Below are 24,720 nucleotides of genomic sequence, written 5' to 3'. Positions count from 1 at the left end.
CCGACCCAAGGAAAAACTTCCCGATCTCAGAGGCCAAAAAACATGATTCTTTGAGGTCCCTGAACGTCCCCCAAACCTTGAGGGCCAGTCTTCCAAACAGAACGTCTCTTCTGAACGTGCGCGCCAGCAGACATGATTTTATGGAAACCCCACCCCGAGAGATCATTCACAGAGTCTGGGACAGGAACCCTAAACCAAGAAAAGTGGCTAGTCACGGCGGGAGAAGGGTCAGTTCTTTGGGTGGGCCAATGAGAAGGAGGCCTCTGACTTCGGAGGCACCAGCGGAGGCACCAGCACGCAGCCGCTGCACTGCTCCCGCCCTTGGTCTTTGCAGTGACCCCACCCAGGTCGTGACCCCCTGAAGACCTCCAGCGTTGGCGTCCTCTGGCTCTGCGGGCTCCCAACACGCAGCTTTAGACGCTGCGGGTGCGTCCTGGACCTTTGCTGGATCTCAGCTTTGCACCTCCCGGCTTGGAGCAGAGCGCACCGGGTCTTGCTCCGGCCGCGAGCCCTAGGCAGGCGGCGGGGACGCAGCGCCCGCAGTGCGACTGGCGCAGCTGCCGAGGCGCGGGGCGCGCCTCTGGGACCCGACCCGGTGGAGCCAAGAGAGGCGCCGGCTGGCGAATCTCACCTCCGGCCCGCAGAGGCTGCAGGCTCCAGGAGCCTCACCCGGCGACGGGGCGGAGGACTGGTCCGAGATCCAAAAGGGTGCCGGTGGGTACAGTATCAGGACAGGGATGCCAAGTGGACTGAGGTCGAATCAGTCCGGTTTGGGAGGACCGAACTGCGGCGTGAGGACCCTCTAAAGACACAGGAATAAAGGGTCTGACCAAAGTCTTGGGATTGGAGAAAGGGGAGTGAGGAGAAGGTTGGTTCACAAGTGAAGAGAGGGTAGGAGGCCCACTATCCTAGGCCAGAATAATTGTGGTGCGGAAAAATGAAGAGGCATCTGCGGTGCGGCAAGGGGTAACCAAGAGAAGTAGGGGCTCTGAGCACGCACGTTGGGACCACTGAGTGCGAGCTGGGGCCCATCTAGTATCGAGACGAGAAGGGAGAGGGGACATGATAATACACCCAGGCCGGAAAGATAGAGCCCCGTTTGGTACTGGGTTTAGGAAAGAGCAGTCAGTGCGCGCCAGGTACACGGTCTGTCCAAGTCGCAGAATGCAGGGAAGGGGCATCGCAGGAACCGGAGAGGGGAATTCACATAGGGCCAGGGAAACGAGGTGTCTCACCAAGGAGGGACCTGCAGGGTATGGGAACTGGAAGGGGAAAAGAGCGACGCGGGGGCATGGTCCGCAACTGGAGCCACTCACCTTGGGTTTGTACAGCCACTTTCGGAACCTGTTCATCATCGCCGCGCCGGCCCGGGCCGCGCTCCGGGCTGCCCTCGCCCTCCGCAGCGCTGAGCCCTGGCCCGGCTGCGGCACGGGGAGGACACGCAGGCAGGGCCGGGACCGGCCAGAGCAAGCGGATCGTGAGCGCCGAGCCGAGCGCAGAGCAGCTGGCGGCAGGTGCGCGGGGCAGGTGCGCGGCCGGAAGGATGCTCAGCGAGCGGCGCGCGACCGACCCAAACCCGCGGGCGGGCGGGCGGGCGCGCGGAAAGGCGCGGGCACTGGGCGCGCGGCGCCTCGCGGGTTGCTGGCACCCCGCGCCTCTGCCGGTTACAGCCGCACATGCGCCGAAGGCGCCACAAGCCCCTTGCCCGCCGCGAGTGGAGTGTGGGGCGGGCCGGGTGAGGCCGCCAATCCGCGCCCAGCGCCACGCCGCATCCCGCCCGGGACGCGCACCCAGGGAGGGCGGCTCCGAACTACAGGTCCCGACGCCCATCGCGAACCGGGCCTGCGTGGCGTTGCTAGGTGACGACGCCTAAACGACGCCCTGGCGAACTGCGGGTGCGGGCGCTGGCCGGTGAGGGCTCTGGCCCGCGGCGCCTGGAGAGACAACACTGGGGCAGGTGGAGGCCTGTGGAGGCCAGGCGGCCCGCAGGTAGGCGGGCAGGTGAGGGTGAGGGGCTGCTGTAGGGAGCCAGGCGCATCCCATCCTCACATCTTCTCCCTAACTCGTTTTCTTCAGTTCTCAAATCTTTGCTTCCTATATTTTCTGGTTTTAGCAAGCTACCTTTGCGCTCCTCTTCCCACCTCCCGGATAAAAGGTAGGGTGCTTTCCATCACCTCCCCTTTAATCGTCACAACAAACAGTTTTTTTAAAAAGGCCACTTTTCCTGTGATTCTCTACCTCCCTAGCAGTGCCTAAACTGGAATTTGTAAACACACAAACACAAACCTAGCCAAAAACCTGAGAATTTATCACGTGCCAAGAATTCAGCTGAGAACATGTGATCCCACCTAAAGTTCCCATGCACAGCGAAGAGTATTTGCCATAGGCAGTAGATCCCAAGAACCCCCAGGTGCACCTGCACCCAACAATTTTTTTCTTTCCCCTCACCCTCACCCAGAGCCACCTCTCCCGCTAGTCTGAAATGAGACGATGAAATGAGTGGGGCTTACCCTCGACCCAGCACACAATTCCTGTTCCTCCCTGGACTCCCTGACCTCTCCATTTCATTAAATTCAATGGGAGTCCAGCCCTCCAGCCCCGGGAGAGGTGTTTCTCTTATGCTGTGGATTCTGATTGATTTTCCTGCTTCCCTGTACCTGCCACCCAATCTCTCCTGCCCTAAAAAGCAAGCACCTCTGGAAGTGCTTCCTGTCTCCAATTCCTTCCCACCTGTTCTTTCCTGAACACACTCCCAGCCACTCCTCCGAAACACTTTACCAAAGTCCTCCTTGATCCCGGAGCTGCTAAATCCAATAAGGGGGTCTCATCTCTCCTCTCTCTCTTACTGTTAGCCACAGGTGACCCAGCTGACTGCCTCTTGAGTGATACAGTGTATGCATCCTCTTCTGCCCCGGCAGCTCCTGCATCTTCCCTCAGCCCCTCAGCTCTGGACCAGCTCAGCCTTATGGCCCACCACTATTCCTTATAAGCTGCTCTTCCACCCATTCCTGGGTAATTCCGGGTAGCCACATGGTTTTATAAACAGACATTTTTTTTTCTCCAGCCTAAATACTGGGTTTCAGACCTGTTTGCCTATTCTTCACTATTTGTACAACTAACAGATCACCTTAGAGTCCACATGTCCACAACAGTATGCTCTCCCATCATAAAAGCTGCCTCTAGGGCTAGAGAGATAGATAGCTCAGCCAGTAAAGCGTTTGCCTTGTTAGTGAGTCTGCCAGAACCCACAGAAAAAAGCTAGGTATGGGGCTGGAGATATGGCTCTGTGTATAGAGCACTGGGTGCTCTTGCCAAGGATCCAGATCCAGTTCCTAGCACCTACATGACTGCTCACAACTTTCTGTAACTCCAGTTCCAAGGAACCAAACCCCTTTTCTGACCTTCGTGGACACTGCATCCTTGTGGTGCACTTACATACATGCAGGCAAACACACATACATGTAAGATAAATAAATCTTTAAAAAAAAAAAAAAAGGCCAGGCATGGTGACAAACATTTGTAATCCCAGCACTTCAGAGGCAGAGAAGGTGGATCCCTGGGGCTCCCTAGTCAGACAGTCTAGTCTAGTTGGTGAGTTCCAAGCTAGTGGGAGACTCTGTCTCAAAGAACACAGCAGATGGTTCCTGAAGAACGACACTGAAAGTTGTCCTCTGGCCTCCCCATACAAATGCACATGCTTGTATATGCACCCGTATATACACACACATAAAAATAAATAGAATTTTTAAAAAGAAAAATAAAAGCTGCTCCTCCCAAAACCACCATCTTCTCCAAGTGAAAACTTGGAGCACAGATTCATGTCCTGTAATAAGTGAATAATAAATTATCTGAGGTCTGTGCATCATTAGCCAAGTCCAAAGCCTAGGGCTGTTGCTGTCCAGAAGCCCTGTTTCTGTGCTTCATAGTCGGAAGTTGTAGCCAGGATAGAGGCTGACCCCAGGAAGGTAGGTATATCAGGATCAGGCTTAACTACAGGCAACAACAGATTCTAGTATCATAGACTATTTCTGTTTCCATACAAGAGGTCTGTGAAGAGATAATCCTGGAGGGACAGCGGGAACCAACTTTTCTGGCTACCATCCCAAGCCCACGAACCTACTGGAAAAGAGAAGAAAGGGAGTACACCTCTCCTTCTGCCCAACACTCCCAAAGTTTGTTCCCTAGTACTTCTCAGAGATGGAAGAACTGGTACACGTGGCCATAGCCAGCTTCTGGGGAATTTGGGAAGTGTCATCGTCCAGTTGGGCGGCAATAAGCCCAAGGAAGAGTCAGGATTTGTTGCTCAGGAGGAAAGAAAGCCACAGAGAATGACTTGGTAGCCACACTTAGCAGAGAGGCTTTAGTCACGGGAAAAGAGCATGTTTTCATTAACGTACATTTGGGATCTCATGGCTGAAGAGCTGGTTTGTATCTGATAGAAATAAACCCTCCCCACCTGCTTTACTTCACTTTGCTTCAGCCTGCCTTCCAGGTCACCTCAAGTGACAGACCTGAGCCCTGATGAGAGAAGTGAGTTAAAGGGCCACATAGAAAGGAAATCAATCCTTAGGAACCAAATCTCAGTTCCCACCTATAAACTAAATGCTGAGGCACTCGGCATGTGGCTCAGTAGCCAGTTAACTACCTAGTGCATGAGAGGGGCTGGGTTCCATCTGCAGCACTCAGAGTAAACATACAAACTTTTAAAATAACGCTGGGGGCTGGAGAGATGGCTCAGCGGTTAAGAGCACTGGCTGTTCTTCCAGAGGTCCTGAGTTCAATTCCCAGCAGCCACATGGTGGCTCACAACCATCTACAATGAGATCTTGTGCCCTCTTCTGGCCTGCAAGCATGCTTGTAGACAGAACACTGTATACATAATAAATAAATAAATCTTTAACAAAAATAAAATAAAATAAAAAAATAACAAAAAATAAAATAACGCTGAATCTGGGTGTGGGTATGTGGGCGTGTTATCCCAGAGAGAGGAAGCTGGAACATGTCAAGACCACCTTCCCCAACACAAAAATAAACAAGGAGCTGGGCGGTGGTGGCGCACGCCTTTAATCCCAGCACTCGGGAGGCAGAGCCAGGCGGATCTCTGTGAGTTTGAGGCCAGCCTGGGCTACCAAGTGAGTTCCAGGAAAGGCGCAAAACTGGCGCAAAACTACACAGAGAAACCCTGTCTCGAAAAACCAAAATAAAATAAAATAAAATAAAATAAACAAGGAAAAATAACACTGAAAATGAATCCAAAATAGTAAAGGTGAGATGCTCAGAGCTGACTGAGCCTGTGCCTGTCTCCTACCCACAGACCTGATTGTTTAGCTCAAGTTTTAGGTGAATTTCAGAGGGGATTCAGAATCCACAGATCCTTTCCCTCATACCCACCTGAGCTCACAATGCACCTGCTCTTTGCCACAGGTGGGTGTGCAGGTTCCTGAAGGCCCCCTCCACCCCTTGAGAGCAGAGGGCTCAGGATGGATGGTTAGAGGCAGGCGAGGCTCCCAAGAGCTCCCTCCCCTCCTCCAGGCTGGTTCTTTCACGCATTCATCCTGTGTTCTTCTACCAAGCCCCACTCTGGATTCGGGAGGGTTTGGATTGATTCCTTCGATCATCCTCGACTCAGGACGATCAAGGGCATTTGACCCACCCTTTCTGCAGAGATGGGGGCTCCACAGTAGGGGAGCAGGAAGCAGTCCTTGCTCCCTGGCACCGCTGGGCAGCCCATCCACATAAGTTCAGCCCAGACCTCAGCCCTCTAGATTGGAAACTTGCCGAAAAAGGAAAATCAGAGTATCTAATGATGGTTAGTGTTGTCGACAGGATCTAGACCACCTGAGAGACCTCTGGACATACCTGCCTGGGTGTGTGGGTAGGTGGGTACATAATCTTGATTACCTTAACAAATGTAGAAAGACCCACCCATCTTAATTGTGGGCAGGACCATTCCATGGGCAGGAGATCCTGGACTGACTCAAACGGAGAAGATGACCTGAGCTATAGGATGCAACCACTCCTCTGTTTTCCTAATTGTGCATGCAATGTGGCCATTTGTCAAGCTCCTGCTGCACCTTGAACACTCGAGAGAAAGAAAACTTACTCTTCAGCATTGTTTCCAGGCAATGTGGTTTGTGTTTTGTTTTCCTCAGTGCTGAGGGTGGAATCCAAGGCATGGTGTCTTTTAGGCCCTGCTGTCCGGCTGAGCCCCACCCCTAACACTCTTAACACTGAGTCTTTTTTTTTAAGATTTTTCTTTTAATTTTAATTTTTATTTTATTTTATTTTTTTAAGATTTATTTATTTATTATGTATATGGAAGAGGGCACCAGATCTCATTACAGATGGTTGTGAGCCACCATGTGGGTGCTGGGAAATGAACTCAGGACCTCTGGAAGAGCAGTCGGTGCTCTTAACCTCTGAGCCATCTCTCCAGCCCTTAATTTTTATTTTATATGCATTGGTGTTTTTCCATGAGTGTTGGGTCCTCTGGAACTGGAGTCACAGACAACTCTGAGCTGCCATGTGGGTGCTGGGAGTAGAAGAACCCTGGTTCTCTGGAAGAGCAGTCAGTGCTCTTAACCCCTGAGCCATCTCTCCCAGCACTCAATTTATTATGTATAGTGTTCTGTCTGAATGTATGCCTACTCGCCAGAAGAGGGCACCAGATCTCATTATAGATGGTTGTGAGCCACCATGTGATTGCTGGGAATTGAATTCAGGACCTCTGGAAGAGCAGCCTCTGAGCCATCTCTCCAGCCCCCAACACCAAGTCTTTATAAACTCTTTGCCTGCCTGAGTCCTGGAATGTGTGTGTGCTGTTCTACTCTATTTCACCTCTTCACCAGGGATCAAGAGAGGCTTTTAAGACCAGGCCTCAGGCTCACACAGAAAGAAAATTCTTTGGGGTTAGGGAACCAGATTCCCCACTCCAAACTTCTCAACATGGATTTTGTTCTTAATTCTTTTTTTTTGTTTTGTTTTGCTTTGTTTTTTTCAAGACAGGGTTTCTCTGTGTAGTTTTTGGAGCCTGTCCTGAATCTTGCTCTGTAGACCTCGAACTCCCAGAGATCCGCCTGACTCTGCCTCCCCAGTGCTGGGATTAAAGGCGTGTGCCACCACCACTCGGCTGTTGTTATTTCTTTAGAAAATACTATCACAGCATCTATCCCCCAACTAAATGAGACAATAAAATTGAAGTTTATTGTGTAAAGGTCCCATGTAAGTAGAGGTTTAGAAAAGCAGATGATTTCCGGGCAGTGGTGGCACATGTCTTTAATCCAGGCACTCGGGATTAAATCCATACAGGTGGATCTCTGTGAGTTCAAGGCCAGCATGGTCTAAAGAGTGAGTTCCAGGACAGGCTCTAAAGCTACACAGAGAAACTCTGTCTTGAAAAAAACAAAAGGAGGGGTTGGAGATTTAGCTCAGTGGTAGAATGCTTACCTGGCGAGCACAAGGCCCTGGGTCCTCAGCTCCAAGGTTGAGAGAGAGAGAGAGAGAAAGAGAGAGAGAGAGAGAGAAAGAGAGAGAGAGAGAGAGAGACAGGATTTACAAAGTCATTGTGTGGGAAGAATAAAAGACATTCTGTTTAACAAAGTTAATGGGGACTTCCTGTTCCTCTACTGTGGAGCCAAATCTCTCTGCATGAAGCTCAGTGACAGAAACCTAGCATGATGAAGGCCCTCCGTTCAATCAGTGCAATCTTTCGGTTGGTTTTATCCTGGCCACCTGTGTCTTTCAGATTCGATGAGGAGCCTGTGTTAGTGTACTTAAACCTTTTTATGTTTTTGCATTCATCTTCACAGTTCACTCTCAGCTTAGGCCAGGTTTGGGTGAGGGACAGGGCCCTGCCCACCATGCTCGCCAAGGCTTAATGAACATTTTGTTATTATCAGAGAAGGTTTCCAGAAAGGAATCTCAGGCAAAGAAGGCAGGTCTCAGTGTGTCAGCATGTAACTCAGATGTAAAGAGATCACCTAACTTAAGGGAAGAAAAAGGAGCCATATGCAAAGACCCCTTGTGAAGGAAGAGGAGTCCTAGGCTGTGACTTTGGACTGTAAAGGGCTTGTGACATGCTGAGGAGACCCCTCTAGGTCCCACAGCAACTGAGAATTTGGGATTAGACTCCTGAGACCTCACCTCTCCACTCTGCCCACAGCAGCCAGGGTCAAAGGCCTATAGCCTACCACTGTTCCCACCCCACCCAACATTCTCAGGAACATGAATCAGCTCAGTTTGGGTGCATTGGGAGGGGTCAGGCTGGGAGGTCAAGTGAATGGATTTAAGGCTTCACCTAAACACATCCTCTATCTCATATGTGAGGCCAGGGGAAAAGGATTCCATGAACACAAGTAACTGACCCTGGAGGAGTCCGCAGCCTGTACCCCATCACGGACAGCATGGCTTCTGACACTGTAGGATGCGTACACAGTGAGAGCTGGCACTTGCTGTGAATCAGTACATGTCTTTTGTCCACTAGTTACACTTGGCTGAGGAAAATTGGATTTTTCTGGGCACACACTGAAAACTGTAGAGATGGGTATCTTTTCAGAACTAATGTTCTCTCCAGAGCTACCTGACAGCAGAGAGCACTGTTTGTCACCAAGACGCTACAAACTGGGAGTTGGAGAAGTTGGGACATAGTGCTTCCAGGAGTACAGACATCCCCCCCAACTCCCAAAACACACACACACACACACACACACACACACACACACACACACACACAGAAGTTGGGACATAGTGCTTCCAGGAGTACAGACATCCCCCCCAACTCCCAAAACACACACACACACACACACACACACACACGCACGCACGCACGCACGCACGCACGCACGCACGCACACACACAGAGAAAGGACCTTCCCCACACCCACGGAGCTGCCTTTAGCCAAGATTCCTGGAGTGTCTGAGATTGTTTTCGGCTTAGGAGAGATCCAGAGTGGAACAAAGGGCCCCCAAGAGCTGTTCCAGAGAAAGAGGGCAAAGGTCTTGCATGGCCAACAACATCCTGGCTTACAGGACTAACCAGTCAAGGGGTAGAGCCAGGAGAGGAACAGACCTCCAGGGCACTGCCTAGCAGATGTGGCCTCAGGGAGAGGCTCGGGCTCCAGCCCTTGGAATAAACACCAGGTCCCCCAGGCTCACTTGTGACAGAGCACCCTCAACAAAGCCAGAGGGGAAGCCACATGTCTCCCACTCCATGAAGTAATGTCCCAGAGAAGTGCCTCCTGGCCTTTTGTGTAACAATTGCTTAAATCTACCCATGTCAGCAGAGCTAAGTGTCTGGTGTGTTCTGTCCCTCCCAAAGAGAGGAAGCCATATTCAGAGAGGGTGAAATGGCCACTGGGCATGAAGCCCATCTATTGCTCATTCAGCGTGCATCATGGAATGGGAGCAGAGTGGGCAGTGGTTCCCAGAAGCAGTGGCTCAGCCTCCTCTTAGCACTCAAGTCTCACCAGGAAGCTCACTAGAAGTAACTTGAGTGACCAGAGAGGGAGGGGACCGGAGGAGCCCTCAGAGCCTTTCTCCTTGGTAGGCTCTCCAATAGTAGATGCTCCTTATAAGGTAGAGTGGCTTTAGTGGACAATCTCTAGCGAGGCAGGCTTCGAACCTCTCACCATACCCAATACCATACCTGGCTGCATCTTGGCAGGTGTGGATCTATGTGTGATGGATCTGGCTACTGTCTCCTCCTGCCCCTCTCATCAATATCCCATTGACCCATGAGGAATCTACCATGAGATGGCCCTGTAGGCTTCTCGGCATACGGCAAGGTTGCCCTGGTGCCTGTCGTCATGGGCTGAGCAGGGATGGAGTCCTAGCTATGCTTCCCCTCAGTGCCCACAGAACCTCCTATTGTGTCCCAAGAACCTGTTGATGGTCCCAGGGCTTCGAAGCAGTTTCCAGACTCCATGAGATCATTCTCAGAGAGACTGGTGTTACCTTTGTGGAGGCAGCCCTGTCAGGCCCTAGTTGTGGTAGTACTGGCCCAGAATGCAGCCAAGTTACATGGGGACTCTGGCCCTCAGTCAACTGGTCATCCAGCCTTTCCCCCCAACTACTCAGTTAAGCTTCCCAGGCAGCACCACAGAGAGGCTCCTCCCAAAGACAGCAGGGGAACCGCATTCTCTTCCTCTGGCTTCCTTGACTTGCTACCCACTAACCTGTTACCCTGGGGCCATCTGCATCTCCTTCCTCCACAACCACACTCCCTTGGGATCGACCTCAGCTTCCCAGACCCATGCCTGCTGCTCCCTGGACTTGTTCGGGGGTCAAGCAGGACCCTTGACAGGTGACCCTCTGGATCTTAGAGTGCTGACGCACGAGGCTACTTGGCAATCCTGATCTCTGCTGGAAGCATTTGGGGTACCCTACTCAGACTTTATAAGTTCTCCTTCTGCAGAACCCTCAGAGGCCTTGCCCTTCTGGAAAGATACATCCTTCCATTCTGAGTATGCCCCTGTTTTCTTTCTCTCTTCTGTCGTTCTTAAATTCTCATTCCTTGGTATTTTGACCACGTAGAACAGCTCCCTAATTTTAAAAAACAGCTGCTGGGCCTGGCCATTACACTGAGGACCTTGGTCTCTTTTCCTGTTACTATGATGAAATACTAACCAAAGCAGCTGGGTGTGGTAGTGCACACCTTTAGGCCCAGCACTCGGGAGGCAGAGGCAGGTGGATTTCTGTGAGTTTGAGACCAGCCTGGTCTACAGAGTCAGTTTCAGGACAGCCAGGGGTATACAGAGAAACCCTATCTCAAAAAAACAAAGGAAGTAAAGGAAGGAAGGAAAGGAAGGAAGGAAGGAAGGAAGGAAGGAAAGATGAAAGAAATACTGACAAAAGCAACTTCAGGGAGAAAAGGTTTATTTTATCTCATAGTTCAAGATTTAGCCCACCATGGTGGGGAAGTCGAGGCAGCAGGAGCCTGAAGCAGCTGGTCACATCAGATCAACAATTAGTAAACACAAAGGGGTGGCTGCGTGCTAGTGCTCAGCTCTCTTTCTCCATTTTATCTAGTTCTTATTTTAATTGAATGTTTCTTATTATTTCCATTTATTGTATGTGTGAGCATAGGTCCCGCCATTCACATGACACAGCATGAGAACTCCACAGCCTTCTGTAATTCTGTCTTTGTCACCTGCTGTGGGCAGAGCCTACTGAGAACTAGCCACCCTTCCAGTTGGGCTGAGGGTGTTCAGAGGCCTGCTTTCTGACCCGAGCCCCTCCGGGGGGTCACCCCACCCACAGCATGGCTGTGGGGCTTTGGTGACTGCCTTGAAACCCTGGGTGTAGGGCAGAGAGAGGGGAGGCTAGGGCTAAGTGGTGACCTGAAGTGAGCTCACCAAGGCAAACATCACTTGGGCAGCAGAGGCCTGAGATGCACTAACCAAGTAGCGAGTTTGAGCTTACCTGAGCCCAAACCCCCCTACCTCTAAAATCCTTGCTGTTTAATCCCATAACCCTTACCAACTTCCTGTTGGTGTGGGTAAGGGTCCTGCAACTACTTCCACCAACAGCCAACTCAGAGGTTGTGAATAATGGGACCTGTGTTGTTTTGTTTTAGGACTCTGCTTAAAAGATGGCCTATTATGGAAAATGCATTGAGATTGTAATGGAGCAACTTGACAAATTTAAGCCCGAGAAGGACAATCCTGAGCAGTTCCTGGAGACGGCATCTACCTCCTTACAGCAGGTAGGGTCAGGGGAGCCACTGGGTTCCTTGGGAGCCCACATCAGTGACATGTGTCACCTGGCATTTCACTTTCCAGCAAACAGCGTGAGGTCCATTCCTTCCTATGGGAAGAAGTATGAGACAAGGCAATCTATCAGAAGGCTGGTGGTCCTTCCATAGGCACCCCTTTGCCATGAGAGGGCCCCCAGCATCCAGAATGCATGTCAGACCTGGCTCTACCTAGAGCTACAAATCTCCCATGGTGCATTATGTGAGGCAGCTGCAGTCCCCACACAGGAAAGACTGCAACTATGTAGACAAGGACTTGCCTATGGGCGCAGTTCCTGGTGGATCGTTCTTAGCTCATGAGGACTCCGGTAGAGTCTGCACCCTACTAAGTGCCTCCACCTAGTGCTTTTCCCACCTCCCTTAAGCCCCACTTCAGTCTTTGAGCATAGCTATAACACACCTGAGGCTGGGGGGAAATTTATTTTTTGTTTTTGTGGGGTTTTTTTGTTTGTTTGTTTGTTTTGTTTATTCGAGACAGGGTTTCTCTGTGTAGTTTTGGTGCCTGTCCTGGATCTGTAGACCAGGCTGGCCTCGAACTCACAGAGATCCGTCTGGCTCTGCCTCCCAAGTGCTGGGTTTAAAGGCATACGCCGCCACCGCTGCCACCACCACCACCCAGCGAGGCTGGGAAATGTTTGCAGAATATAGCTGTCAAGGTTCTGGAAGCTGAGACATCCAAGATAGAGGCAGCAGTGTATCCCACTGCAGAAGGTGAGAGAGAGGCAGAGCGTGCCACTGGAATGTTCACCCTGAGCCTGTCACAATGGCAGCTACGCTTCCAAGTGGACTTTGGATGGTTAAATCTCCAAGCACACCCCTCCCCCCGCAGACTTGCCACCCTTTCTATTGGCAGCTCCAGACTCTGCCCAGGTTGTCATCCTATACACAAGCGCTGCAACATTCTGATTGGCTCTCTGGACACTACCTGCTCTGAGTCCCCTTCCCCCAGAGGCTCTGGCTTCTCCTTGTCAGGGTACTCAGAAGTCACCCCACCTGCTAATAGGTCCAGTTCTTCCTCCCCTCCATCCAGCACAGACCTCTCTCCCCGACCCTAGCCTCTTGCATCCAATGGTAAGTAGCACATCTGTCTAAGTAGCACAATCTAGAGTATTTATGTCCTCTCTGTTCCCATGAGCTCCCACAAACAGCTCATCTCAGCAGCCCAAGCTCAGTCATCAAGAACTGTGTCCCTTCCTGGCCCAGGTGAGGTACACACCTGCCCCCACACCCCACCTCAGCCCTGGTATAGCCCCTGTCCTATTCACTGCCAAAGCCCCCTCTCGCCTCTCTGTTCAGGGCACTGAACTGACACCCTTTCCTGATCTCCCCACAGATATGACACAGAAGTGAGCCTCCCTGCAGAGCCCCTCAGCTCCACTGTGCCCTCCCGGTTCCCCGGCCCATCCTCACGTCCACGCCTCCCTGGTGCTTTTTGAACAGTCCATTTGTTCCTCCCACTCTCCTTGCCACTCCCCACCCACCCACCCACTTGGAACACCCAGCATGCTCCCTGGCTGCTAAGTCTTTCAGGGCCTTGATAGAAGAGGGGCCCTTTCTTTCGAGCGAGGCAGAGAGAAGTTGGTGTCATTACTTTCTGAGGACCACGACAGAAAACTGAGTTTTAGGTCTCACAATTAGTGTGAGGCACTTTTTCCGTTAACAACCAATAGACTAATGGTAAATGAGTCCTGGTTGTCACTTGGAAAATCACAAAGTCGTGACCATCTGTGTGCCTTTCCATGAGACGCCTAGCACTCTGACGCCACCCAGCAAGTTGGCAGCAGTGGATGGAGCTGATATGCCCCGGAAGCTGATCTTCACCTCAGGCAGAGATGCAGAGCTCCTGCTTCAGATGTTGGTCCTTTCAGGCTCTGCCAAAGTTCCTCTGAAGCCGAGGTGGATCAGGGCCCTGGTGGCTGACCCAGTTTGAACAACACACTTTCATCTCCAGCTGTCAGAAACTTGCTGATGTACTGACTGTCAGGTCAAGGCTGGGGACGCCACCTGCCAGAAAATTACACAACCCCTAGACCACTAGGCAGAGGCTGATGGAGACTTCAGGGCAGGACATGTGGTGGGCGGACTGCATACCCTAAGTGCATGGTAGCCCTAGGCTTTTCTTATGGTGGACATATCCTTATTTGGATGCGCTGTCTGAGTAGATGAAACTAGGTTACAGCTGACAGCACAGAGCGTGGATCCAGCTGCAGTAGCCCGGGTGCACCTGGGCTGACTTGACTTGGGCCTCAGGAAGGGGGCAGGAGGAGTAAAGGGATCCCATCCACTAACCTGTGATGTCCCCTGGCCTGGGTACCAGGCAGCTCTGGAGGTCTAGTCTGTGGCTTCTTTCCCCACTCCTAATCAGTTACTAGCCCTTTGGAGCAAGCATAAAGTCACCGACACATTAGTCCCTGGGTACCACCTTGGCTTTCGCTGTGCTCAGAAGCCCCTTGCCTGGCAACTCAGGAATCCACTTGGGACTAGGGACGAAGGAGAGGGCAACATGGGCTCCAAATGCAAGCTAGGTAGCCAAGCAGTGAGGAAGAGTCTGATTTTGAGGAGCAGCAGATCCCTGGGCAGAGGGACCTACCAAGATGAGACCCCAAGAGCCCAAGGTTTACCTGGACTGAGAGTGTGTAGACAGGAAGCCAAGCAAGGTCTGTGTGCTTAACCTTCAGACCTGGCTACTCAGCCTGTGTGACTGGCCCATGGGGAGGTTGATTGTAAGCAGAAAAAGGTCAGAGCAGAACTTAGACTGTGGACAAGTGGGAATGAGCATAAGAAGATCCTGCAGGGCAGGACTAACAGGAAAAGCATAGGCAGCCAAATAGCTCTGGGTTAAGCAGCCAGAAGAGAAAGGGAGAAGTTAATGGGGCTTATACAAGAGTTTAGGTGAGAAGGGACTGGAGAGAGATGGCTGGGTGGTTAAGAGCACTGACTGCTCTTCCAGAGGCCCAAATTCAATTCTCAACACCCATATGGCACCTCACAACCATCTATAACTTCAGTTCCAGGGGATCTGATGCCCTCTTATGGACGCCTTGGTAGGTACTGCATGCATGAACATGGTGTACCAACATACATGCAAGCAAAGCACACATACACATAAAATAAAATTGTTTTAAAAAATAGCTGGGCAGTGGTGGCGCACACCTTTAATCCCAGCACTCGGAAGGCAGGGGCAGGTGGATCTCTATGAGTTTGAGGCCAACCTGGTCTACAGAGTGAGTTCCAGGACAACCAAGGCTACACAGAGAAACCCTGTCTCAAAAAATCATAAAAGGATGAAAGGAAGAAAGGAAGGAAGGAAGGAAGGAAGGAAGGAAGGAAGGGAGGAAGGAAGGAAGGAAGGAAGGAAAAAAACAAGTTAGAAAATGTTAGAAAATTTGTTCCACATTAATATTTATTAAAATGCCCAATATGTTCACCATGGCTTAAAACAGTGTTCAACAAGAGTCTCCCTTCAATGCCAGCCTCAGGGCTGAAGCAGAGAGTAGAATTTGGTTCTCTCTAAGGACTTGCCAGGAGGCTTGGCTTGCATCTAGTAAATAATAGGTAAAAATTAGGTAAAAAGGATATAAGTGAAACTATGTTGCACATATTAATACAAAAGTTTTGCTATGGTGTAAAGGTGGTTTCCCCATCAAAGTTCATGCTGAAGCTGAATTTCTCGGGACCACAGTGTTTAAAGATGATGTAGGGAGAGATGTTTCAGTCCCTGGGGGTGAAGCCCTCAAGAGTGACTGTGTCTCCCCAAGTGAGTTCTTGTTCTGGCCTTTGCAAGAGAGTAGGTTGTTATAAAGCAAGGCTAGCTCTTGTGTTTCATTTCTGTACACATATCTGGTGCCTCCTCTTCTCTGCCATACATGGAGCAACACGAAGCAATTCCTGGAAGTCATGCAGGAGCTGGCACCATTCTCTTGGACTCGAAAAACTGTGAGGAATTTTGAAGAGGAGGTATGATAGTTAACCTTCATCATCAACCTGACTGGATTTAGAATCAGCTAGGAAACAGAGCTCTAATGCCTCTAGGTATCTGGACTAAAGGCAGATAGATCAACGAAGATAAGAGGGGAAACAGAAAGGGTACTTGGGATATCAGGCAGAAGATTAATTGCTGAGAACAGGGGGTCAATCTCAGGAGTCCAATGGCAGAGCCCTTAGTGTGAGCATATGCTGGACTCCGAGTGAGGAGGCCAAGCATACAGCCAGGTGGAGGGTTCTGGAGTGTAGGGAGAGGTACAGGCTGGTGAGGGACATTTCAGGGCCAGCATGTTCTCAGCCTGAAGTTGGACCAGGTCACCGGGGTACTTGTGGATAATGGAGACACAAGCCAAGGTGGCCAGTGTGGGAGCCCACAGAGGTTTCCTAGTGAGATCTGAGCTTGCTTTCCCAGCAGGACTGCATCAGAGGATGACTGGACCATGGGCCTGGGTACCAGGTGGTTGGAAGGGTCTTACACTTGGCTGTATCTAGCAAGGGGGAGGTCTTTTGCCTTGCCCCCTGGCATTATTATAAAAAGCCCTTTTGAATAAAGTTCTGAGCCAGTGGATAAGTATCCAGGCCCTCCTGAGGCTATCTGGTGTTTCTATCTGTTTCTCTCCCCTCTATCCTTCTATCTAAATCTCTTATTCCTCACTCCTCAGGAGTACCCTGGGGAAAAAGGTGGGGGCAGGTCCCCCACAGGCCAGCAGATATATTATAGCCAGATGTGTTCCAAAAGGAACCTGGGAAATGGGCTGGGACTCCACCTAGAATCTTGTGTTGAGAGTCTTGGGAAGGGTGGAGGAGTAGGGGGCAGCCTTCAGGGGACCTCTCCTGGCATGGCTGCCACTATCCGTACAACAGGCACATCTTAGTGGCTGTAGGTTTTAGGGAAGAAGAGGTAAGGCAATTCCATTTACACATTCTGTTTTTCCTGCTAGTGTTTTATTAACAAGCTGGCTCAAGAATGCCTTTCCAGGCTCTTCCTAGTGCTGGGAAACAAGGACAGGACCAGAAATGACACAGGGAAACCAAATCATGACTTGGCATATGTTCTGGGTCCTGCAGGCTCTTCTATTTACCCTCTTATTCCTTTAACATAAAAATAATTGAGTCGGACGGTGAGTGACGCAGACCTTTAATCCCAGCACTTGGGAGGCCGAGGCAGGCGGATCTCTGTGAGTTCAAGGACAGCCTGGTCTACATAGTGAGTTTCAGGACAGCCAAAGCGACACAAAGAAACCCTGTCTTGAAGAAAGAAAAAAAAACTTCAAAAATAGAGCTGGCAAGATGGCTTGGTGGGTGAAGGTGCTTATAGTGTCAAACCTGATGACCCGAGTTTGGTACCCAGGACACACATGGTAGAAGAAGAGAACCATTTCCTAAGCTGTCTTCTGACCTCCTCATGTGTGCCATGCCATGTATGCCTACACACAGGTGCGCACACGCGGATGCATGCGCACACAAAATAATTATTGCGTGTAATTTAAAGACTCAAAACATTGAGATACCAGTGTTCACTGGTAGAGGCATGTGTGGCTCCGGTGGAGTGCATTTAATTGTTCGTCTCTAGTATTGCAAAAAAATTAGTAAAAGAGATACTTTTCTTAAATGGACACTGTGGAAACTCGGGGGTGGAAGGTTGTTTTGTTTTGTTGTTTTTGAGACAGGGTTTCTTTGACTATCCTAGAACTCACTCTGTAGACCAGGCTAGCCTCGAACTCAGAGATCCATCTGCCTCTGCCTCCCAAGTGCTAGGATTAAAGGCGTGCACCACCACCGCCTGGCTGCTCTGAGGTTTTTTTTGATGCAGCCTTTCTGGAAGGTACTTTGACAGAGGCAGGTTCTGTTAAAAGGGTTGGCCAGCTGGGGGAAAGCTGTTACTAATTTTGAAGTTGTTAGAGAAGTGTGGGTGCAAAGGAGCAGAGAGGAGTGGCAGGTGCATGGGCCACCAAAGTCATAGCCCATGGTTTCACTGTGGGGTGTGCTATTTTGTCATCCCCTTGTAAATCTTAACATGGCATCATTTTAATAGCTGCATCATACTGGTCTGCAGGATGGAGCAGTGGTGTCTGGCCCGGTGGTCACCTGCTGTTGGACCCTTGTTCCTGTTTTCATTGCTGCCCAGACCTCTTCCCCTGATGTGTACACATGAACATTTTCTGTGTTCTGGAAGGCTTCCTTAATTCCCAGCAGCACACTTACTCTGTGAAAGGGTCATGAAAATAAAGCTCCCGAAACCTATTTTCCAAATTGCTTTCCGGAAAGGCTCAGCAGCCAGTGTCCCACCAAGTTTCTAGGTGCTGTGCTGGCACCAGCGGATATCTTCATTTTCCTTCTCCATCAAAACTTAATTACATTTCAGACCTTAATTTGAAAACATTAATTACCTTATAAAATAATTAACATATGTCACACACGGGTCATATTATCATTTGGTCTGAATTGTCTCCCAAAGGCTCCTGTGTTGAAGGTCTTGCTCCCAGTGCAGTGTTCAGAGGTGGGGCAATTGGGAAGTAATTGGATCCTAAGAGCTCTGACTTTGTCAACTGACAGCTTCACTGACAAAATCATAGCGTGATAGCATTATTCAGAGCTGGTGGGAACTGGGTGAGAACCTGAGGAAGCATGTCACTGAAAGGGTGCCTTGGAAGGATATAGCCTGTGCCCACCCCAGCCTCCCCTGCTTCCTACCACCATGAGATAACGAGCAGCTTCCCTCTGATCTGCCATATCTCTATTTTACTATGGGCCAGAAAACAATGGAGCCAGCTACCTGAGGACCACGGCCTCTGAGACCATGAGCCAAATTATTTTTTTCTACCTGTAAACTTTTTTTTTAAAGTGTATTTACTTTTATGTGCATTGGTGTTTTGTCTGCAGGTATGTCTGTGTGAGAATGTCAGGTTTTGGAGTTACAGACAGTTGTGAGCTGCACATGGTTGCTGGGATTTGAACTCTGGTTCCCGGGAAGAGCAGTCAGTGCCCTTAACTGCTAAGCCATCTCTCCAGCCCCCTGTAAACTGTTTTGTCAGATTTTTTTTTTTTTTTTTTTTTGGTTTTTCGAGACAGGGTTTCTCTGTGTAGCTTTGCGCCTTTCCTGGAACTCACTTGGTAGCCCAGGCTGGCCTCGAACTCACAGAGATCCGCCTGGCTCTGCCTCCCGAGTGCTGGGATTAAAGGCGTGCGCCACCACCGCCCGGCCAGATTTTTTTTTAAATCACAGTGATAGAAAGTCTTGACACTGGTCACAAAACCAACTGTTTGAAAAGATAAGTGAGAAAAGTCAGCCCTGCCTCACCTGCCTGACCAGCTCCCTCCCCAGAGGAGACAGAATTTAGAAATTTAGAGTCAATATCTCTATCTGTCTATCTATCTACCTGTTTATCTATCTATCTATCTATCTATCTATCTATCTATCTATCTATCTATTTCTCAATCTCTCACTCTCTCTCAGTCCCTCCCCCCTCAAGACAGGGTCCCCCTAAATAGCCCTGGCTGACCTGGAACTGAAGTAGACTAGATGGCCTTGAACTCAGCCTGCCTCTATTCCAAGTGCCTGGATTAAAGGTATGCACCACCATGCCTGGCTAAGGGAACAGAATTCTTACCGCTACCTAGCAGCTCCCATACTGCTTTTTATTCTGGACAGGCTCTCACAGATTTCCCTTGATCATGCAGCATTCTTTTGGATGTTTTATTTCTTTATTTGAAAGCCTTTATATGAATTCATGTTTAAGTTATTGTGGCAAAATGCACATGACATAAATTTTGACCATTTTAACTATTTTCAAGGGGCACAAAGCACACTCACAGGACTGTGTAGCCATCCGTCACTTCCATCCATCTCCATAACCCTCTAGTCTTCCTGACCTGAAACTCTATCCCCAGAAACACCAGCTGCCTGGCTTCCCGTACCCTCCCCAGACACTTGCTTGCCATTCTTCTTCTATGTCTATGGCTTCGCCTGCCCTCGTATGGGAGAATATTTGCATAACGCTTGTCCTTCTGTGGTTTTTATTGTCATACTGTCTTCCGTGTTTATTTTGTCTTTGCACCCACTTTGTCCTTACTCACCCTGGGGGTCCTGCCTTTCCAGTCACTGTGGTCATTGCCCACTGCTCTAGGAGAGCTGAACTAACTGGCCTCTCTTCAGCCATGTGGGAATGTCTATCCCCTACCTTTGTCCTTGATCTCCTGGTCCTCGAAAGCTCTCCCCTGGCTTTCTTTTCCAGGCTCTGACCCCCCAGAAGCTTGCCTTTGTTTTGGAGGTTCTGTCCGGCTGCCTTGAATACCAGAAGTTACTGACCATCGTGGTGGATGCCTTCTATGTACGGGATGGTCGGCTCTGCCTGTGGGCCGACTACAGCCTCTTTGAGGGTGCGTATATCCACTATCCACATGTCCGTGAGGCCTGGCCTGCTGCCCACTCCAGACAGGGACTAGAGAGGAAGCTAGCACAGACCCTTGACAGGTTGACTTGAGGCCAACAAGCAGACCAGCTTCAGGACACAGAAGGCAGCTCCTCCTGCTTCGGCCATAGCGTTCTTTCTCTCACTTGATTCGCAGGTGCCTGTAAGTCTGTGGCCCAGGCTAGATATATTTTATCATTTCTACATTTCCTCATGGGGAAACTGAAACCTGGATCTTGAGAACAGACATGCAGCCTCTGGACCCCCAGCCACTTGTCTGGAAGAGAATGCCTCTAAGGGCAGGTTGGGCCAAATGGCATACCTCTTTTAAGTCTGTTTGTGTCCCTAGCCCTGACACCTGTGGAGAGAATAGCCATATACTAGTCTGGATCATCCAGGGAGAGATTAAATATGAGAGCCACCTCTGACCACTGTCCACATTCACAGAACATGGTGACTTGTGGACAGTGGCTGGTGCTACCATCGAGCAGAGAGGGATCTAGTCCTAGGAGCTGCTGTTGGTCTTGATGCTGGCCCAGGAGGTGGAGAGGTATGGGCTACAGCATACTGGTAGGCTCAGACTGGTGACTGGCGCCAGGTGCAAAGCTGGGGCTGACCCTCACTGCCTGGCTCAGAGCAGAACCAGCAGCCTCATCAGAGGAACCTCCATCCCCAAAGGCTCAGAGTGACTCAGCTCACAAAATCGACAAAACCGAAGATGATATCACTTTTGCCCAGAGAAATCCTGGGATTTCTGAGAATTGACCCAATGCAGTGTAATGTGTGTGGAAACTAAAAGCCCCAAGTGGCTAGTTCTACAACCACTGAGCATGAAGTGGTAGTTGCCGTATGGGCCTGTCCTTATGTGCCCTGACAGAACAAGGTGCCTGCAAGACTCTCAGCAGCTGCAGAATTCTCCCAAGGTCACACACAGAGCCCCACTGCAGGGCAGCTGGGCACTCCTCATACCATGCTCTCTCTCTCTCTCTCTCTTCTCAGTGATCTGCTACCTGGCCATGTTCCAGCTGGATGAGCTCGGCTTCCAGCTCTTCTGCAACATCATCAGGTCCCAGCCTGTGGACAAGACTTGCAAGGTGAGATCCGCTGACCCCACAGGACCATGGTTGAGACTACCAATCAGGAGGGACCAGAACCAGGGCTAGATGTGCATCTGATCGATCAGCCCCGCCTTTCATCCTCTAGCTAGAGTAACTGGCAGGTTCGTCTTTTCTCTACTTAATACCATCTGATACCCCTATATCGGACAATGTTTTCTGTCTCAGGGAAGTCTGGCTATCTGGTTGGTTTAGGAAGGACAGGATTTCCTACCTGCACATACCCCACGATGGATAAGCAATTAGAATTATCTTAAGCAAGGGCTTCATTTTTGTGACAATGAAGTTAAAATCGATGGCATCTTCTGAGTGATGCTTTGTGACTGTCCTGGCCAATTCTACACTCAGCATGACCTGTACTTGGCTCAGGCTTTGCTGCCTTGTGCTGGAATCCATAATGACTATTGAGCAAACATCCACCTTGCCTCCTACACTGGGTCCCACAGTGCTGACTCAACAGATGCTTGGGGTGCAGATCACATACTACTCTCAGGATATGCACAGTGACCCCAGGCCAGTACCTGGTCTCTGACCAGCCTAGGGAGCTCTGGAGACCATGACATGGACCCACATAGGAGACAGGCCTTGTGGCCTCTAATCCCAACAGCTTGGGAGGCTGAGATAAGAGGGCTAGCCTGAATCCCCATCTCATAGTTAAAAGAGAGAGGAGAGGGAGAAAGAAAGAAAAGACTGAAGCTAAAGCTTAGCTTAGAATATTTCCTTAGCTTGTGTGGGGTCCAAAGGAAAAAAAAAAAACTCCAGGGACCTTTAGACAAATTTCTAAACGGACCAAAGCTGCAGAGGTCAAATGGTGACCAGCACAAGGCCGTCCATACTCCATGACCCATTGGGTGATTCTGGTCCCATTAGAGTCCCTCTATCTGCCTCAGAGCTCTGGGAAGAGGCCAAGTAAAGATGGAGATCCAGCTGTTGGCAACAGGGTGGCCTGTCTTAGCTGCTGCTGCTGTGGTTGGGAGTGACATGGCTATAAAGCATCTCAGGCCCAGGTTGCTTGGAAAGCAGTTGTAATTTGTAGCCTCCACAGGGGATGCTGCCTGCATGGCTCCAAGACCACAGGTAGAAGAGACAGATGTAGATCCGGGCGGTGGTGGCGCACGCCTTTAATCCCAGCACTCGAGAGGCAGAGCCAGGCAGATCTCTATGAGTTCAAGGCCAACCTGGTCTACAGAGCGAGATCCAGGACAAGCACCAAAACTACACAGAGGAACCCTGTCTCGAAAAACCAAAAAAAAAAAAAAAAAAAAAAAAAAGAAAGAAAGAAAGAACTCCAAAAGCCAGGCATGATGGCACACCTTTAATCCCAGCACAAAACCAAAAAACAAAAAGAAGAAGAAGAAGAAGAAGAAGAAGAAGAAAGAAGAAGAAGAAGAAGAAGAGATAGACGTCCTAGCACCTGGGAACCCCACCCTCATGCACTAAGAACCTTCAAGATGGTCAAAGGCTACTTTTTCCTGTAGCCTGGCTAGTCTGGAACTCAATATATAGACCAGGCTGGCCTCAAATTCACAGAGATTCTCCTGCCTCTGCCTCCCAGTTGCTGGCATTACATGCCACAACGCCAGCCAATGATCCATGTTTATTATTTTTAATTGTATGTATGTGTCACTGTACAGATATGTGCACACGTCAGTTCCCTCAGAGTCCAGAGGAGAGCATTGGAGCCCCTGGAGTTGGAGTTACAGGCAGCTGTAAGTCACCTGACTTGGGTGCTGGGAACTGAACTCTGGTCTTTTGTAAGAGTCGTACATGCTCTTAACTAGTAAACCATCTCTCTAGCCCTCTCCCCAAATCAGAGGGCTTTTTAGACCCACAGGGAGCCCCATTCCCCACTCTAGCAGGGTCTCTAATAACACTGTCCTGCCACATCCCATTGAGAACGGTGGCCTTGATCCTGCTGAGATGCTGGTATGAGGGTGTGGAGAGGAATGGAAAAATAGAAAAAAAATGATAGGATGTACCCCAGTGGGATTGGGCAAGGAGGTGAGGACCCTAGAGTCCCGCCACAGGGGCCAGCTTCCTGTTCAGGTGTCAAGACTGACAGCTGAGAGATTAGGAAGTGGGTGATAGGACACTGGCCATGGGCAAGGGCTGAGAAGGTGAGAGGCCACAGAGGTAAATGATGAAAGTCGGCAGGTGGCCAAGGGGGAAACTGTAGAAAGCTCTGGAACCTTGGTTCTCAACTTTCCTAGTTCTGTGACCCTTTATTTTCATTACTACTTCATAACTGTAGTTTTGTTACTGTTATGAAGTGTAATGTGAATAACTGATATGCAGAATAGTCTTAGGCAACCTCTGTGAAAGGGTTGTTCGACTCCACCCCCAAAGGGGTCATGACCCACAGGTTGAGAAATGCTGCTCTGGAAGATGGCCTCTGTTTGGAATAGGGTTGCAGGCCACAAGGAAGCTAGAGGCTGGTGAGGGTGAAGTTGATGAGGACAGCAGTCACACTGGGAGGCAAGAGTGACCAGAGGCCCTGAATGGTCGTAGCCTTGTTCACCATGGTCCTCTCAGCTGGCCATGCACTTCCAGGGTCACCTCCCAAGTCCATTTCCTGCTCCCAAGTACCAGCTGTGTGTCTTGGGTCACTACAGAGCTCTCCTGGGCTCTGACATGTGGTCCCTGGATCCTGCATCAGGATAGTGGCATAAATGTAGCCCATTGGCTGTCCTTCTGATTGGTTTTGGAGACTGCCTCAATCTCAGGGCTGAGATCAGACACCCACTGTGACTGGTTGACTGACAACCCACCTTCCCAGGTCTGAGGGCTTTCCCAGCCCTCCCCCAGCAACGCTGTAGTGGCAAGGTTACGGGGCACAGAAATGGCATGATTACACTCCCAGAATTACAGAGCCCACTGGATGGGGCAGGGTGAGTGGCAGGCAATCCTCCACATGTCGCTGCAGCATCTTACCCAGGAGTGGAACAAGGGGCCTTCCTGGCCTAGAAGCTGGATGAATGCCCTCTGCAGTAGGTGTGACAACTGAATGTCACAGCCTGTTCTGGCCCCTGTACGCAGCGCTGGGGCATCAGTGGGAGGTGGTTGAGCCACAGCTGAGCTGCTGAGGGACTTTCTACCTCAGTTCCTCAGGTTCTTCTTTAACCCCTTGAACCTGTGCTCATGGATCAAAGACGAGTGGAGCCTCATCTACGATACGACCCACGTGAAGGAGAACTGGATCGACCCTCTGATGAGGTGGGTCAGTGGTGGCAGGGCACCAGGTCTCAGAAAAGTGTCTTGGGCCCACTCCAGGCACTTCGGGAGCGGGGCTCCTCATTCCCTTCCTGCTCATGGAAGCTCTGTGAGTGGCCAAATCCTGTTCTAGGTTAGGATGAGAGGCCCAAGATGCAATGAATCTACCTACCACAGCCTGTGGCAGGGATGGCAAGATGCAGTGTGGATCTCCTAGATTCCTCCCCTCTGAGAGGTCTGGGAGAGCATT

General features: G+C 50.4%; 2 protein-coding genes across 7 annotated transcripts in view; one reads left to right on the top strand and one right to left on the bottom strand.

Moving 5' to 3' along the window:
- Zfyve28 (zinc finger FYVE-type containing 28) overlaps positions 1-1,535 on the bottom strand; it is a 98,606-nt gene extending 97,071 nt beyond the window's left edge. Inside the window, exon 1 of one of the 3 annotated variants that reach the window (XM_052736203.1) lies at positions 1,317-1,535. In XM_052736203.1, coding sequence (XP_052592163.1) covers positions 1,317-1,355 — 39 coding nt within the window. In that variant the 5' untranslated portion in view covers positions 1,356-1,535. The remainder of the gene's footprint in view (positions 1-1,316) is intronic. The other 2 variants (XM_052736201.1, XM_052736200.1) reach the window with 2 other exon arrangements.
- A 183-nt stretch (positions 1,536-1,718) lies between these two features.
- Cfap99 (cilia and flagella associated protein 99) overlaps positions 1,719-24,720 on the top strand; it is a 43,631-nt gene continuing 20,629 nt past the window's right edge. For 2 of the 4 annotated variants that reach the window (XM_052736204.1, XM_052736205.1), the window contains exons 1-6: positions 1,719-1,989; positions 11,573-11,701; positions 19,969-20,113; positions 21,145-21,239; positions 22,895-22,969; positions 24,361-24,473. In XM_052736204.1, coding sequence (XP_052592164.1) covers positions 11,588-11,701; positions 19,969-20,113; positions 21,145-21,239; positions 22,895-22,969; positions 24,361-24,473 — 542 coding nt within the window. In that variant the 5' untranslated portion in view covers positions 1,719-1,989; positions 11,573-11,587. The remainder of the gene's footprint in view (positions 1,990-11,572; positions 11,702-19,968; positions 20,114-21,144; positions 21,240-22,894; positions 22,970-24,360; positions 24,474-24,720) is intronic. The other 2 variants (XM_052736206.1, XM_052736207.1) reach the window with 1 other exon arrangement.

The sequence above is a fragment of the Peromyscus californicus genome, unplaced genomic scaffold (assembly GCF_007827085.1).
Source record: "Peromyscus californicus insignis strain IS unplaced genomic scaffold, ASM782708v3 Scaffold_13__1_contigs__length_99412109, whole genome shotgun sequence".
NCBI lineage: Eukaryota > Metazoa > Chordata > Mammalia > Rodentia > Cricetidae > Peromyscus > Peromyscus californicus.
Note: the sequence above shows the minus strand (reverse complement) of the source record. Positions and strands in the feature narration are given on the sequence as shown.